The 17671-nt window shown below is 40.5% G+C and overlaps 1 protein-coding gene across 6 annotated transcripts in view; it reads left to right on the top strand.

Moving 5' to 3' along the window:
* THSD7B (thrombospondin type 1 domain containing 7B) overlaps positions 1–17671 on the top strand; it is a 760456-nt gene that overhangs the window by 524155 nt on the left and 218630 nt on the right. For all 6 annotated transcript variants that reach the window (XR_012072540.1, XM_072960903.1, XM_015243953.3 and 3 more), the window contains one exon: positions 12331–12525. Coding sequence is in view for 5 of the 6 variants with exons in the window: in XM_072960903.1 (XP_072817004.1) it covers positions 12331–12525 (195 nt within the window). In the remaining variant the exon portion in view is untranslated. The remainder of the gene's footprint in view (positions 1–12330; positions 12526–17671) is intronic.

Consider the following 17671-nt stretch of genomic DNA (forward strand, 5'->3'; position numbering starts at 1 on the left):
CTGTACATCAGAAATTAACACAAAATTATAAACTGACTATACTTCAATAAAAAAGAAACATTTCATTATTGTGAATGACATTAATTCAAAATATAAGTGCTTTATGTTTGTATATTTCTTTCACATATATTATCTTATTTGATCCTCTTAAACCTATATTTATTGACACCTCTTACTTTATTATTACTGTTATATTATTATCCTATAATAATAATATGCATCATGATTTTATTATACCCATTTTGAAGTTGAGAATCATAGCATACATAAAATTCATAATGTTAAATATGATTATAAAATAAATAACAAGATACAAAAAATAAACAGATTACAGGTCAGAATCTTGAGAAAAGAACTGCATTAAAATTAAAATCTTAATTTTATTACTAATTATTTGTAAAAATTAATGTAAATGGTTCTGGGCATAACTTTCAGGAGAATAATTTCTTCACCAGTTGGTAAATGCCTATAATTCTCAGGATTTCTGGAAACACAGCATCTAATTGACACAAGCTTGTGACATGCTTTTTGAACTCTTCTAAAATTGTTTTTATTTATTTGAGATTCAGAATATTTAAAGGATGAAATGTTTTTACTAGCTTCATTAAGATAAAATTCACTCTTTAAAGTGTGCAATGTGATAGTTTTTAGTATGTTTACAGACTTGTGCAAGCATCACCACAGTCTAATTTCAGAACATTTTCATCAGCCCCTAAAGAAACACTCCACTATGAGCAGTCCTTCCCCACTGAGTTATTTTTAATGGAAGAAAGTCAGCTGAGATAAATGGAGTTACTCTAGGGTGTTGTAAAATCAGGGAGCGAATCACTGATGTATAAAAACCTTGGTTGCAGTGATGGCTCCTTCAGACTCGCTGTCATGGCTTAATTTAGAGTGATGGCTACCAAATGTCTTGCTGAATGTGATGATTTATATGCATTTATAAGTGGCTTTCTTCAATACAGGTTTTAATATTTCTCGATAGGAGGCAGTCTAAATGGAAGGAAAGGCTAAGAACTTTTAAAGCTGAGTTTGCATCGCCTGCCCTTTCTATTCAGGGTGTATATTTTTTTGGTCTGGTTGGGGATTAAGAGACCTGTCATGCAGCTTTGTCAACAAGTGACCTACTCTCTGTACTTAAATCTTGATTTGGGGTGCTTTCACTGTGGCTAATGGAGGCCACTGGGGGTCTAAAGCTGCTCCAGGACCCTTGTATTCATGCAGATATCGTGGTCAGGCTGCCCTGTATCCTAGAGAAAAGCAATTAAATGCTTTTCTTCATTAGGTGCAGGATTCCCACCAACGACTCCTTCTCCACTTGAGTTTTTGAAGGAGCTCACACTCTTGGTCTAGAACCTCCTGATTTCCTGATTTTACCAGGTAGTCAACTTGGACCTCCTGTCTTTCCCACTCCCACCACCCACTCCCCAAGGCCCACAGCTGAGTGTGATTACTTTGCTTCCAACCATGGCTGGGTAACTTGATCACAATTCCTGACTTTCCCTTCTGGAATCTGCCACACCAGGTTAGCAGTCAGAGTTACAAGATCTCCCTTCTTCCTTCTTTGTGACTCTCACCTGTATTAGCTATTCTTTTGTTTGGTTTCTTTTTTTGTTTCTGATATAATTTATGAATCATTTGTAATTTTATTTATTTTTTTCCTGAAATCTTTATTTCTTCCTGGTGTTTTTCAATTAGGGGACAAATCCTTTGAAGCCAAGAGCCGTATCGAGGTATATTTCTTTGGTTAGCTGTGAACACAGAGAGCTCCGGGGCTCGGAATAAAGTGAACGGGCATTTTTAACTATTTATTTCCTGATCTTGTATTAGAAGCTGGATAAAGTGCTCCAAGCTTACCGAGGGACTAAGTATATATTATTTGCTTACTAAGCATTTCTTATTTATTTGAAATGCCTTTTTTTTTTTCTGAGAGGGCAACAACAATAATTGGGAAATATGTTTCCAACATGCAAAATGAGTTGTATCTTTCCATAAGCAAGCTTATAATTGGGCTCCTGCAGCCACGCAGCATCGCATATGGTACTTATGAGTCAATTAAAGCACCCTAACAAGCAGTTACGGGTTTATTGTTTAATTCAGTTTTCACCATTCACGCTATTCCACTCAAAAGTTGCATATATGTCTTTCAGCATGTAATCATAAGCACACATTTTATTCAAATGGGAGTTTTGAAGAATGGGACCTCCAAATACTGTGCTTTCACACTGTGCTCTGCATCGGGAGAGGAAAAAAAAATACAAGGGGAAAAGGAAAACCCTGGGAATATGGCCAAAACTGGCTTTTACTTCTAAATTGACTCATTTGGATAATGACAGGTGAAAATGTCTTTTCTATTGCATATAATTGTCCCTGAAATGGAATTGCTAGGGCGTCCACTGAGAGGATTAGAGTATTTACCATGGTTGGTTGGTGGAGCTCAGGTGATGGACATCCAAAGGGGAAGGGCCTGGGCTTGGTCCTTGAGTGGACAGATTGGCTTGGTCAGGCCGGCGGGGGGCCCCAGTCTCTGTGCCTGGGAAATGCAATGCTAGGTGGTCTCCTTCCCTGTCCCCACCTATGCTGCTGGGGCTCCTGGCCCTGCCTCGCAGCAGTGCTGGCCACCTGGGGGAAGGATTAGAATGGTCCTTCCCTCTCCTCCACGGCCAGGGTAACTAGGCCCAGACAAGCTGGGAAGACTAGTCTACACAGCATCTGAGAGCCTACATTGAATGCACCCCAACCTTGGTCAGCTTTTGGCTCACAAGCCTGGGGTGGCCTGTGGGAGTGGCTCAGGGCTATTGTCACTACGGTGGACAGGTCAGAGCAGGGTCTCCAAGACATGCTTGCTGTAAATGAGAGCTTAGAAGCAGCCTTCTTTCCTAGGACATAGAACTTCCAATTCCTTCTAGCTGTTCTCACGCTCTCTTCAATTTTGTATATCTCTCTGAAAAGACTGTCCCTTCATGCATTCATGAAGCTGACAGTTGAAGCATTCTAGTTGGATGCGGGGAAAGTGGCATTACATATTGCATGGCTCAGACTGACCCAAACACTGGTCTTTGTCATTGGAATGCACTTCACTTTTGTTTAGCATAGATAGACATTCTTACTCATGCTTCATCTTGAATAAGAAATAAGTCTGCTTATTTTTACTCAGGACACGCAACAGAACATGGGGAGAGTAATTCTGACTTAGAGTGACTGAGGGAAGCCAGGCAGGTTATTGACAAACGAAGGAATTAATAGGAACGGCGAGGGTGGGAGGGGGGTGGGTAGAGGTCCTGCCTGGGTTTAATTCCCAGTACCTCCATAAAAATTATGTATTTTTTACACCAAAAATTAACACAGCTTTGTAAACAAACTATACTTCCATAAATAAGTAAGTAAATAAATAAATAGAAAACTTAAAAAACAAAAGAAAACCAACCGGCTGTAGGAGCTGGGAATGGGGAAGTCACGGTAAACCTGATTGTGTCAACTCTGTTTTTCTTATTGGAAGCAGATGAGGTGGGCTAGGTTCTTACTCCAGTGGATGAGGCAGTGCCTGAGAGCTAGGAAGAAGTACTTTTGCCCTGTGCTGTAGGCTGGCCCAAGTCCTAATGCTCAAAATCTGTGAATATCTTACCTTACTAGGCAAAAGGGACCTTGCAGGTGTAATGGATTAAGTTAAGGAGCTTGAGGTGGGGGAGGTGAGCACCCGGGATTACCCAGGTGGGTCCAATGTGGGTCCCTTATAAGAGGGAGGCCGGAAGTGCTGTGAATCCGGAAGTAAGGAGAGGGTGGAGAGGTGGGTAGTGCTTCCCTTGGCTGTGAAGGCGGAGGGAGGCACTAGGAGTGCAGGAAGTCGGCGGCCTCAGAAGCTGCAAAGGGCAAGGTGCCTGCACCTCCCTGGAGCCTCTAGAAGAAACCAGTCCTGCAGACATTTTGACTGGAGCCTGGTGAACCTGTTTTCGGACTTCTAACACTTGGAATTGTAAGAAAAATGTTTCTTTTCTTTTAAGGTGCTAAATTTTTGCTAATTTGTTACAGAGGCAACAGAAAAGCAGTAATACCCTGGAAACCAATTAATATTTACAAACAAACAGACCATCTCGTGGGACTTTCCTGAAACTAAAGGCCAGATGGCGTCGGGCTGTCCGCTACAGCATCTCGGCCCCTCAGCGCTTGACCCCCACCTCTCCCAAACGTGTGTTGCGCAGCGGCCCCTGCCTCCTCCTCCATGGTGGGGCTTCAGAGAGTCCGTCTGTTGCATTTAGGGGCACCTTCATATGCGTCCTCTCTTACTAGGAGACACATCCATACACCAGCCCATCACAGGCCCAGTTCACTAGGGCCTCGGCTTGTGTATGGCAGGCTTCGTATTTTTTAAATGCTTTTTAATTTGTATTCTTGATCCAATCAGCTTTATCTGCATCCTGTCTGCCATTAAGGCTTCAGGGAAAGGGAGGAGATAAATGCCACTTCAGATGGGAGATGGACGTTGTGCAGGGAAAGTGTCTGTCAGAAAGAATGAAAAGCTCTCCTCCTGCCAGGGTAGGTGGTGGGTAGAAAAAGAAGGGAGATGAAACTGGATTAGAAGGAACCCGTGTCATGGTTTTCCCTGACTCAGGGCTGATGTAGGGGTGGAGAGTTTGGCTAAGGAAAAAAGAGGAAAGCTGAAGGTTTTCTGCTCTGTGTCCTGTTTGGGACTCTGGGAAGAGATGCCCTCCAGAAACGCCACTCCAGAAGGGGGGCCTTAGTGCCTCCCCAGGTGCTTCCTGAGTTTCCTGTGCTCCAGAGAGAGGGGCGTGGCAGCTGCCGGTGCTGGCAGGTCTCCCCTGAGAACCTGCCCTGTCTCTCCCAGGGCACTAGTCCCATGGTCCCCCAGGATCTTCCACACCAGCAGGTACCAGTGTGGGCTGAGACCTCATCAGCTAGAGGACAGTCTCCTCTGACCAGGCTGAGCGCGAATCATCAGCCTGAGATGAGACTTCGCTGGTGGCCACTCTTCCTGCAGATGCTAGCAAAGACCCAGAGCACTTCTGAAAGGCCTTATGCAGATCTGAGACCCTTGCTGGCTGCTGCAGGCACCCAGATTTACCCGAAAATAATTAAATAGGAAGGAAACTCATCAAAATGGCCGAAACTGATACGTTTTAGTTGGCATTTGTACCTTTCCTGATTACCTGCTAGGAAGGGAGTGCCTAAGGAGGGTGACACCTGTTTCTAATGAAGTAATTGGAATGGCGTGCAGCTCTCCCCCCTTAGCCTTGGGCTGAAGGGAGGTGGAGGGGGCTGCCCTGCCCTGCCCTGGCCTCTAGACCTTAGGAGGCCTTCCTCTGGCCTTCTTCCAGCCTGTTCCTTCCCACAGGCGAGGAGCCCCACAGGACCCCATGCTTCCCCATCCATCCACTTATTTAAACTCTGCCCAATTGTCAGGACCCCAGAATCCCCTGCCCAAACCAATGGCCCTGAGCTAGCTTTAAGGACTTGCAGGGCCCTGTCTTCTGAGTTTGTCCTCAGAGGAAGACTTGCACTGCCTCTCTGTATACCCTAGACCTGCGGGGTGGACAGGGGTGGCTGATTCATGAATTGAGCTTTGGGGGACAGACTGTAGCACCCACTCCTAAGTGCAGGGACGTCCCTCCGGGGGTAGAATCCAGCTGGGAGTGAGATGAGAAGGTGGCCGGCCAGAGACCCGGGCCCACAACCCTTACAGTGCCCCATGTCAGCCTGAAACTCCAGGTCATCCCAGAGTTTTTACTGGACCCTAATGTTCCCAGTCATGAAGACAGATACATTAAGGCAGAATAGAACTGATCTATTACATGTTTGTGCATTTCAATTATAACTTCTCTCTCTTTCCACATGTGGTTTGTGGCCTCCTATTTTTTTTAAACCTAATAACCAAACTGGTTTATCTGAAATCTGATTACTAAAAAAAATTTTCAAAATTCAAGGTATTACACATTTTCTAAGGTTCACTCAGAAGCAAAAGGCTGATGGTTTACAGGGTTTGACCTAAAGGTCCACAGACGTTGTTTTATATTTACAGAGGTTTTAATCTGAAGTGACTTTTGGCAATCATGAAATAAAACATGTGGTTTGTGGTCTCCACACATGTTGGCAACCTGCATTGTATCATTGAACTAGTGACCTTGCTACACAGACGTGGAACGTGTAATTGCAAGTGTTATGAGCCTTATCTAAGGATCTTAGAATGTGCATAGCAAGGGCAGGAAGCCAGCCTGTATCATTGCTTGTTCCTCTGCATGGGCATAAGGTGTGCCAAGCACCTGGCCGGGCTCCATCTGGGCTGGGTGCATCCTACTCATTCTTCATGCGTCCCCGTGGTCCAGGAAAGCTCCTGACTGCCCAGTGTCTGAGGCCCCTGGAGTTACGTTCTTGTGGGACCCTAGGTGTAGGGTACTTTTATTTCCAGATTTCTTTCATCTGGGTAGCCCAGACCACTAGTGCAGGGTCTGCCCTGTAGAGCACATTGTCTGCATGTTGATCTAGCAGTTGCTGCACCCCTCCCCAACAACCCCCCACCCCCCCGCTCCTGGAGGTGCATGTCCCTTGAGCTCTGTATCTGAACTGAAGCAGTTCCCGATTGTAGGACGGCAAGCTAATGGAGCCCTTCTATTTTTCCTAGCATCTCACCCTTATTTCCTGGAAATCATGACCTCTTGAAAGAAATTCTTCTTGCCCTTTTTTGTCAACTATTAAGAGTTGAAATCTGTCAGAAGTGACTTCAGAAAAGTGATGCGGGTGTCCTTGGTGAAGGTGATAAACATAAGCGGATCTGGGCTCTATCATTTATTTCATCTTTCCAGATAGAACATTATCATTTCTTATCATAAGGCCAGCAAACCCTGCCCTTTTCACATCATAACTGAAAAGAAGACAAACTTACCATGGCATGTGTGACTATCAGAGTTGAGAGGTGATGGGGCCAGAAAGACTAGCCATTTAGTAGTGGTTAATAATCTGCTGATTTCAGTCATCATTAAAGGCTAAGAAGGCTGCCTAACTATCCCACATAAAAGCTGCTGTCTTCAAAAAATTAACTCTGAGACACACTCAGAATTCATACACATCTTTGCTATATTTCTTTTGCTAAATTCTCAGATAATTTTACATTTTCTCCCAGGCCATTCCTTTTCATGCTGCTAGAGTTGAAAAGAATCAGGTAACAAGGGAAAGCAATTAGTAACTTGTTTTCCTTCTTGGGTGATTTTTGCTCAGGCTGTGTCGTGATTGAGAGGAAGATAAAGCTGAACTCAATTCTATATGTTACATACATTGCTAGACACTATGAATAGAAAAACGGGACCCGAGGCATCACAGAAGCCGCTGGAGAGCTCCAGATCACCGGACCCACCTACCTGGTGACTCTTCCTTAATGAGAATACCTAGCTGTTGCAGGCAGCTACTCTGAGCTTAGGTCAGTTTCAAACAAAGCACGATGAGAATGTTCTGCAGCTCTCTGAGCTGATTTTTACCTGGGAGTACAGCTTTACTCTAGTGAAGATGACAACATTTCAGGTTTAGTAAATAAAATATAATCTCTGAATTGCCACTGCTCTTGAACGATTCACCCCAGGTAGAAATACATGACAGGCATGGCCAGCAGTAAATGCCTCTTCCTTGCCTGATGGAAAGCACCTTTCTCACTAGTGTGGTACAGCACTTTCAATACTTAAAAGCACCAAAAGAGAACTCTTAAGATTATGACCTATAAGTGATATGCTATGAGCCAGAAGATCTGGAACTCAGAGTTCAACTAAAAAGCAGATGTCTTATGGGTACATTCTCTGTAATGGCTTATTTTTCCTGTCTGCCTCTTACACATCTTTTCAAGACTGAGGTACCTACTTTGGTAAACCAGGACTTCCCGATTGGTTATCGCCAGTAGGTAATCTGTAGTATTATGCTACTGTTATCTATTTACCTGCCTGTTACTGCCGCTAATGTAGCTTCTCAGAAACTGAATTTTGTATGTACGTGCATATCTGTGTATACACACAGGATGTTTTTATAATTATTCCTAGTTCTTTATACTTTTTGGGACCAAGTGAGTGGATGGAGGAATGGATGGATGAAAAAGTAGGTCAATTTCAGTAAGTATTAGGGCAGAAGATGTAGTTAATAAGGATCAAGGTGTATAAGTGGTCTAAAGTCTAGGCCACCAGGGAAGTAAGTGACATTAAGAAGTTCTGTTCTCAATCCTGAGGCATAAGCTATTTTTTCTGCCTTATGTTCATTGTTCTTCTGATCAGTAATGAAGCTGAAATGGTTCTAATGGTCTGAAAAGCTTTGCTATATACCCCTAAATACTACTTAGGTGTTAAAATTCTCATGAATTCAGTGTGTTTTAGCAGAGAGGGGCATGGCACCTGTTTCTGTGGGATATGACCACCTCAGTAAGTGAGGTGTAAATATGGCCAGCACTCTGATGCAAATCTTCACTCTTTTCTCATTAAACTCTTTGAAAGTATTTTGATCTTGCTGCCTCTGAAAAGAATTTCCAGCAGACCCTAGATTTCCATTTCCTGGAGTTGTGATCTTATATGGGAGCTTATATTGTAGCCTCATATTTATAGATGGTAAACACAGTGCACAGAGCTTCACTTGGAAATATAACACAATATCCTAGGGAGGGCCACACAGTCTTTGGAAGAGGCTGCAGCGACATTATAATTTAAGGGAGGGTCCAGTCACACTTTTTAAGGGTCAAGAGAGTTTGGTGGGATTTGGAAAATTCTTCCTGACCTAAGACGAGTGATGGTGGAATCCTCTTTCCAGCCACATCTTAGGTTTCATTTCCACTAGCCTTCTTCAAAGTAATAGGTAACTCTCCAGAAACACGTACCAAGTGCTTAGTTCTGTGCTAAGCACTTCATCGGCATCAGTTTATCATGTGATGTAGATGTTATCATTCTCATGGTATGGATGAATGAATTGCCTTCAGAGAATTTACATAATTTGCCCAAGGTAACAACAATAAAAAAATAAAAGCCATCCTTACTTCTGTTAGACACCAGCCCCACAATTTGGTGGTACACTCTACCTGCCACCTCTGATTTAGTCCTCAAAAGAAGTTAATCTGACTGATGGAGTTAATACACATTTAATATTGGCCCCAGAATTATATTGTAGGTTAAAAATAACATTTTGAAAATATCCTTTGCCCATGGGTTGCCCAGTTGAGGGGGCCTGTGAATGGGTGTATTCCCACTGACTCTAAATGTCTTCTCATTTCCTTTGTGTGTGTATCTGTCTTCTTTCCTCGGCTGGGTTTCTAGTTCTGCCTACCTCTCACTTGTGCTTTCTTCATTTTTTGCCTCCCCTATAGTACAATTCAATAAATGTATATTCAATGATTCCTTTTATACTCAAACATTCCCAAGAAGGAAATCATTTTATTTAACTTGTTCATGTATTTATTTCTAGTGGTTCTTTTCGCTTGTGAAAAGAAATTAGAATCTTGAACTTGAAGAAATTGAAAACCACAGAGCCTGGCCTAAACTGATGATTGCATGCTCTGTAGCTTGTCAGTTACTACTCACCCTTGAGATAAATGATCCTAGAGATACTGGTCTTCAGAGTAGTATGGCTCAGACTTCATGCTACAACTTCGAATGTATGCTGTGGCCCTTAGAATCCTCCAGTGTCTCCTTTAGACTAGTGCATCAGTCTGTGTGGGAGTGATGGCTCAGATTTGCTCTGCATAGTCCTTTTAATGCAGTGAATGTGTTGAGGGCATATCTAATAATATGAGTTGACTAAGGGTGATTTTAAGTGTAGTAGACAATCAGGTGAAGATTCCCTCAGTTTTCTCTTCATCTTTATCCTTCAGATTCTGAGGATGGCCAAGGAAGAAATGTGGTGTGGCGAGCAAGAGTGTGTGTGTACCTGCTAGAACTATCAGCTTGATTTAAAACAAATATAAAGGAAATAATAGCCTTTATTTGGCCCTTAGTGAGTGTGAGGCACTGTTACGAGAATTCTCACAACCCTTTGTTGCATATGCCCTTGTTATAGTCATTTTAAAGATGAGGAGACTAAAGCATAAAGAATTTAAATAACTTATCTCAGTTCATGTAATTCCCAGATGTTTGGGGTTGGAATTTGCATTCATGCATGTGACAGCAGTATCTGTGATTTCTATCATGTGCTGGAGCTATTCTTTCTTAATTTCTTATGCAAAATAGTTCAATATGGACTTCATACACCTCGTACATTCTAATTTATATGGTTTGTAGAACTTCAGAATATCATTGAATGTTTATCATAGCTTTCAAATTTTAAACTTATTCAAATGAAATTATAGAAAGTTAATATTTTATTATCATTGGAAAAAAAGCTCTTCATTTGTATATTCATAGATGTTAAATTTCAAATAGCAGTGTTTTTTGAAAGTATTTAAAATTTCTCTTCGTGTTATTTAGTGCATTGTCATCTTGGGAAAAAATAAACTTGGCGCAATGAAAGTCCCCTAAATTGACTCCAAATTAGTTTTATCAACAAGAAATTCAAATAACTTTTGCTTGTACTCTACTTAAGAAAATATATTGCTATATTCATCATTAATGGCTATAATATTCCCAACAAAGAAAATGCAGGTGATGTTGGCTTGATGTGCAGTGGATTTTGTTCCTAGGATGTGGATAAAAACAAAAAAAAACAAAAAATTATTCAAAATGAATGAATAGCCCCACCTGCCACAGAGCAGATGTACAAACTGGGAAGTATTGTGTGTGCCTCCATTGTCATCTTAGCTAATTCCTAGGTCCTAAAGCATTCAGTACGATTGGCTTTCACCAGTTCATAAATAGTAAGTAAATGGCTGGCTGGCTGGCTGGCTGGGATTCAGATTGACTTGTTCTCTGTTGTGTTCAGAATAAAGAAAGGAATTCAGAATATAAGAGAAATGGGCAACTGAAAGCCCCTACGTACACTTATCCTGTATTACAGAGGGTTATATAAAGAGTTCTTAACAATATTGATCCAAAGCTGTGGTCTCTTTATTCCTTGTATCTTGGTAGATTTTATAGAGCTATAATAAAAGGACCCTAAACTTTGGTTTCTTTAAGATGATGATCTCAGCAAATAGCCATTAACATATACCACATCCAGAGGCATCGTGCCAGATGTGGCCAGTCAGTGGGCAGACTGGGTCAGCACCACCTTTGACACTTACAGACAAAAATATTCCTGGACTTCTCCCCCGGAGATGCTGACATAGTAGGTCTGAATTTATGCCATTGAGTATATTCTCATAGACATTTTTGGTTAGGAATTGGCTTAGAAGTGTATTTTTCAACTAGGGCTGATATTTGGCAATGCCTGGAGTCATTTTTGGTTTCCAAAATTGGGAGGGTGTGTGTGTTACTGGCAACTCATGGGTGAAGGCCAGGAATGCTGCTCAATATCTTACAATACACAAGACTCTTGGACCAACAAAAAGAAACTATTCAATCTAAAATGTCAGTAGTGCCAAGGTTGAAGCGTGCTGGTCTAGAAAATAAAGATACATCCTTAGAGTCCGTAATAAGGGTGAGTAAAAGATTCACAAAAATATTATCCATTCATAATTGAATAAAGTAAATTTCATCAGCACAAAGAATCAAATACAATCTCATAAATGTTTTATCTTGAGATTATTAATTACTTCATGGTATGACTAGAGACGTCCTAGTTGAAAATGTATGTGAGAAACGTGGAAGAATTGTCTGCAGTTGGTAGAATATTTGTATTGGGATTTTCTGGATAGACTAGCTTGTAGTTGAAAAAAAAATGATTTAGAATTTCTCACTGACCCTGAAATGTTAGTAAGGAAGGTTACTTGTAGAGAGCAGAAATTCCTTTTTAAATACTGACTGTGAAATTAAAATAGGACCACTTCCATAAGTGCCACTTCAACAACTAAACAAAAAGATCAAATCTAGGAAAATTTTAAATGATTTTTTTGATGGTTTTGTCCTTTTTGGTCTTTATATTACTGTTTTACAGATTCTGTTTTTCTAGGTTTATATCTCCTCTAGAGATCAGATGCTCAAAGTAGGACATACAGTAAATTACTAAATGTTACTTTGGTTGCTGTCAATGCAGGATTTGTATTAATAATGAAACCAATTGAATTCTCAAAAACCTCTGCTGGCAACAATAAACATTTAATTTCCAGAGATGAATAAGGTTAGCTATGTAGAACACCTTTTGCAATCACCGTGATAACCAAATTCTTCAAATGTTGGGAAATTCTGCTATTTTGTCAAAAGAACCAGCAGCAGACTGATTTAATTAAAATAATAACAAAAGGATCCATGTTTGTTTCTGTTTTTTTAGCTGTCTCATGTGTCTCTGATAACAACCAGTCAGCAGAAATGACGGAATGCCTCAGGCAGACAAATGGCATGCCTTCCCTTGTGCAGGAGTGTACGGTCCCATGTCGTGATGACTGCACCTTCAGTGCTTGGTCCAAGTTTACACCTTGCTCCACGAATTGTGAAACAACTCGAAGTAGACGGCGACAGCTCACAGGTAGGGTGTGCCTCTCACTCTTTGTCTTCAGACAAGTGATGCTCTCCTGAACGTATCAAGTTCCAGAAGGGCAGGAAATTGTATCAGGTCTCTCCCTCTCCCCGTCCCTCCCTGCCATTATGCATCCTCTTTGCCTGTGATTGGTACCTACTACATAGTACATACTCAGTTAAATGCTTGTGAAACAAAGGAAAGATGTGAATCATTCTATAGCTCTAAAGTTCCTCTCTATACAGCTTTATAATCTTTATAGTCATAAATGGCAATATACCCACCAACTTTCTGGGAGTAGTTAATGGCAAATTATCCGGTGTCGTTTTCATGCCAGGATCTCAGCCAGCTTGGAAGCAGCCCCGGATTGGTAAATAACATTACAGGCAGATCTCATTCATGTCTTCATCTTTTACTATTACCTTTTAAGTAACTGGATATTTTAAAATTTTAGTAGGGGAAGGCAAAAAATTAATTGCATAAATAAATTCCATTTTGGTGATATATATTAATTAATGATTTTATTTACATCCTTGAAATTTAATGGAAATTAAAGCAATGAATAGTTTAATCAAGGTCCTAGAGCAATTGTGCCTATAATATGCAGATAATTGATGCAATAATATATCTTACTTCTTGTCTAAATAAATATGCCAGAACTTCTCTTCATTGTATGTTTTTTTCGTATAAGCAGAAAACTTAATTCAGGGAGTGAAGAACCCAAGGAAAGATGCCAAAATAACAATTGGGATAATAAAATTAGGGTTGACATTGAAGAATTAAGCACAGATGACATTTGTTCTCATGAGCAATTCGTGAGCTAATTCTCTTGTTTTCAAGACCCCTTTTGTTTGAATGCATTACATACAAGATTGTTTTAAATTTGACTCACTCTAATGGATTGACATAATCCGCGAGAGCCTTTAACAGGATTTCTGCACCCACATCAGGAGCCCATTTGTAAGTACAGGTGAAACATAATCACAAATGGAAATATCAAATAAAATATGTTATAGTTTGATCTCTCTTCTATAAAAATTTATTCATATATAATTTTATGCAATATTGCTTATGTTTCTCAGATAAAACAGATTTCTTATAGAGAAACAATATACTGGTATAGAATATATATGACAGGCATAATTCCAACTTCAGGCACAATTTAATGGAGCTTGGTTTATGTGTTCATACATAATGCTTCAAAGTCGTCATCCTAGCAACTCTCTTTGTATCTTTGAGATGAGAGAGAATTTCCTTCAGGAGGAAAGAAAATTTTTAATTGGTGGTGATACTTTGTACGTGCAAACTGAGAATGAAAAATACTGAAAATCCTAGGATATTTATTCATTTTACAACCAGTGCAGTTTGTGTTATGAATGGTCAAAAATGTAATGGATTGGACTTTTATTTAACATATACTTTCAATGTAAATGTTGGCAAACTGTTATACTTTTTTCTGCAAGCTCTATCCCAAGAATCACTCATGCTAAAGACTATTTAGAATTTCTTTTCTAGATTATTAACTGCTGTGCTTTTGCCTAGCTAATTGATCTTTGCATGTCTTAATATCTGATGACACCTAAACAACTGGCTGTTTTCATGAGATATAAGAGTTGTTTTAAAAAAAAGAATCAAATGAATTATCTAGTGCTGTTGATTGAAAGGAAAATGCACAGTGTGAGAGTTGTGAGTTAAGGTTTATGCAAGGTCTTACTGAGGACTCTAGACCTGGAGACAGCCTCTCAGATAGCTCTGCGGAACTGCTCCGAACAGGTATGGGGGAAGGCTAGTTTGCAATTTTGTTTTCGGGGAATACATGCGTTAGCATACATCTTGCTGAAAACTTACTGCTGGTCACAAAGAACAGGAATGATCAAGCTAATGATCGTGATGTTTTTCCGTGTGTGGGAAGATGCAAGAAGAGGGGGTAATTACACTTCTTCCTGAAATGCGCCTAATAAGCTAAGAGTGTTTATCTAAAGCACAGAGGATCCTGTTACTGTCTTTAATTTCCTCTGCCTGAAACACTGAGTTCACTGTCAGTCAGCCACTGCATTGAGTTAATCTTTGTAGGTTTGGGCGGAGAGTAAAATGCTCTTCACTCTTCATTGTTTGCAGTGTCATTGGTGGAAAAACAAGCAGTGAAAAATGTGTGCTTCTCAAGCTTTATTTGATGTGATACTAATGCTTGTGTTTTGATTTTCCCCATGTAATTTGGTAGTAAACTTAATAAGCGGTGTCTAACACGAATGATAGTGAAAGGCCTGGGCTTAGATTGCAAGGCAGTGTGACTCTCTCTTCAACACAGTCACACACAGGGCAACATACAGACATAAATACAAGCCTCCCATTGTACAGGGGGCCATCTAGGCTGTTTGTTTCTTTTTTCCATTTTTGTTAACCAGAGGTTTCAATTGAATGTCTGGGTGTTCTGTGTTGTACGTAAAGTAGATAATCACAGTTTTAGATTCAGTGATAATTAAAGCTGTTGTCTATACAGTACTGTAAATAATCAGCCCATCAAATAGGAGGTCTGTTATTCATAATTTTTTTTCAAAATAATTGGATAACTAATACCCATTAAATATTGTAGTTTTTTGTTTTGTTTTTGTGGAATCAGTTATAAATTTCTCTGATTTAAGGGGAAAAATATCTTTAGAGCTGTAGTAGGGTTTGATTTAAAAGAAATTTTAAAGTATTAGCTGGTTCTGAATCCAGAGTTTAATGCTGATTATGACTAGAATGTAATCAAAGCAAACGACTATTGGTAACTTGTTTCTTATTATGAGAACCATCTCTGCATTAACTGATTTGCTCAAATTCTTCTTCAAACAGCAATGCCATGTGATTAAGAAGGATATTACAAATACAGAGACAGTGTATATTTGTGCAGAATATTTGCTCTGCCAGTAACTTTTGATTACCCTGTACGTGGATGTTTTCTTTATTTCTTTCTACTCTCTTTTCTTTCTTCCTCCTTTTTCCTTCTTTCTTAAAAACTTTCCTCAATTAATCAAGGAACAATTTTTGCTTACCACTTATTGCTCTAGGCACTACAAGGGAATAGATAGACATGACCCTGATTTAAGAGCTTACAGGCTAATGGGAGATAAGAGTTTTGCTACAGAAGTCGCAGTACAGTGTAGTACCTGCTACAGTAGCTGTTACAGGGTGCTGTGTGAGTTTTTTTATTGCTTTTGTAACAAATTACCACAAATTTGGTGGCTTAAAACAACGTAGATTTATTATCTTAGATTTCTGAAGGTCTGAAGTCAGACATAAGTTTTACATGCCTATAAGCAAAAGGTTGGCAGGATAGCATTTTATTCCTGAAACTCTAGGGGAAAGGGTTTTCTTTTCCACCTTCCAGAGGCTACTTACATTCCTTGGCTCATGGCTCCCTTCCAAGTCCTGAAATTCAGTAACATTGCATCTGTTGGGTTGTTCTTTGCTGGTCATATTCCCTCTGACCCTCTACTGGAGGCCAGGAAATGTTCTCTGAATTTAAGATCCTGTGATTATGTTGGACCCACCCGAATAATCCAGAATAATCTCTTTACCCCAAAATCCATACTCTTAGTCACATCTACAAAGTTCTTTTTGCTGTCTAAAGTAGCACGTTCACCTGTTCCAGGGATTAGGATGTAAATATTGCTGGAAGGCCATTACTCTGCCTACCACAGGATACACAAGTACAGAAGAACACCGCTTCTAGGGCTGAGATGAAGAGTATGTTCAAGGATGACTTTCTGGAGGGACTAATCTCTTATTCTGGACCTAAAGGGCAAGCAGTCATTAGCTAGGCTATGGAGGGAGGATAGAACTGGTGAGTTTCTGGAGTAGAACATACAAAGGCCAGAAGTTAGATGAGTGGTTTCTAGGAGCTAAGAGATGCTAGTTTGTAACCTGCTGGAGGCAGAGTGGTGCAGCACAGGCAGGAGGCAGATACTAATAAGCCCAGATCCTTTGGAGCCTTGATGACCAGGCTGAGGAGTCTAGACTTCATTCCATGAACTGTAGTTTTAAATAGATGGGTGTTGTGATCAGACTTCCAACTTTGTAGGTTGGTCCTGGCCGCAGTGTGGGGAATAGATGGAAGGGAGGGAGGGGGTTGTGGTGGCAGTGACGTCTTGGAAGGAGCCATTGTAGTGATTTAAGCTGGGGATTTGCAGGTGGGCTAAATATGGGTGGTATCAGTCAGAGCGGATACAATGGGCTGATTCAGGAGATATTTAGGTATTTGAAATTATTTTTGTCATTAAAAGATAGAGATATGTTTCAAGTGTGACACTCCATTTTTTGACTTGGCCATATTGGTAGAACTGGGAAACACAGAAGGAGAGAGAAAAGTTGTGATATTCAGAAGGGTGGGTTTTGTCACATAGAGTTTGACTGGTCCTTTAGTGTAGTTTTCCAGTCTGGCTCAGAGCTTGAGTAAAAAAATCTGGGCTGAAGGTAATAATTAGGGATAGAAGGCATATAGACGATTACTTAAACTCTGTGTGTGGGTGGAACTGTAGGATCAGAAAACAGAATCTAGGGCAGTTCACTGAGGAAGCCCATCAGTTAAGAGAGGTAGGGAGCGAGATTGCAACAAGCAAATAAAGATGTGCCCAGAGAGATGGTGGGGGTGTGGGGTAGGGGCAAGGGACAAAAAGTTAAGGTATGATGAAACTTGGAAAGGTTATTTCAAGAATGACGGTGCAGTCAGTACTCAGAGCTATCACTGATCAAGTCTAAAAGATAAGAAAAGATAGTTCAGGGCTTGGTTTGTTTTATTATTTTGGTGAGAGTAAGTAGTTTAAAGGAATAGGTAGACTTAGAATCTAGGGTTGTATGTGTTGAGAGAGTAGAAATGGAAGAGATGGAGATAACAGTACCTTATGGGAATTCAGAAAGCACCAGAGACTTGGGCAGGTTAAATGCTGATAAGGAGCCATTCCCCACCCACTGGCAGATCTCTCAGCCGGTACATTCTCACAGCTGTGGTAGAAGCTGTGCCTCTCAAACTCACTCTCAGTAAGTGTCACTGATAGTAGAGGTAAGTGAATACCTCCTCCCAGCAGGACACTGGTGTGGCTGAGCGTTCACAAGGTCATTTCAGGTCCTGCAAGAATCCTTATTTATTGTGACCATAAGCATCACAGAAGACATA

The sequence above is a fragment of the Vicugna pacos genome, chromosome 5 (genome assembly GCF_048564905.1).
Source record: "Vicugna pacos chromosome 5, VicPac4, whole genome shotgun sequence".
NCBI classification, from domain to species: domain Eukaryota; kingdom Metazoa; phylum Chordata; class Mammalia; order Artiodactyla; family Camelidae; genus Vicugna; species Vicugna pacos.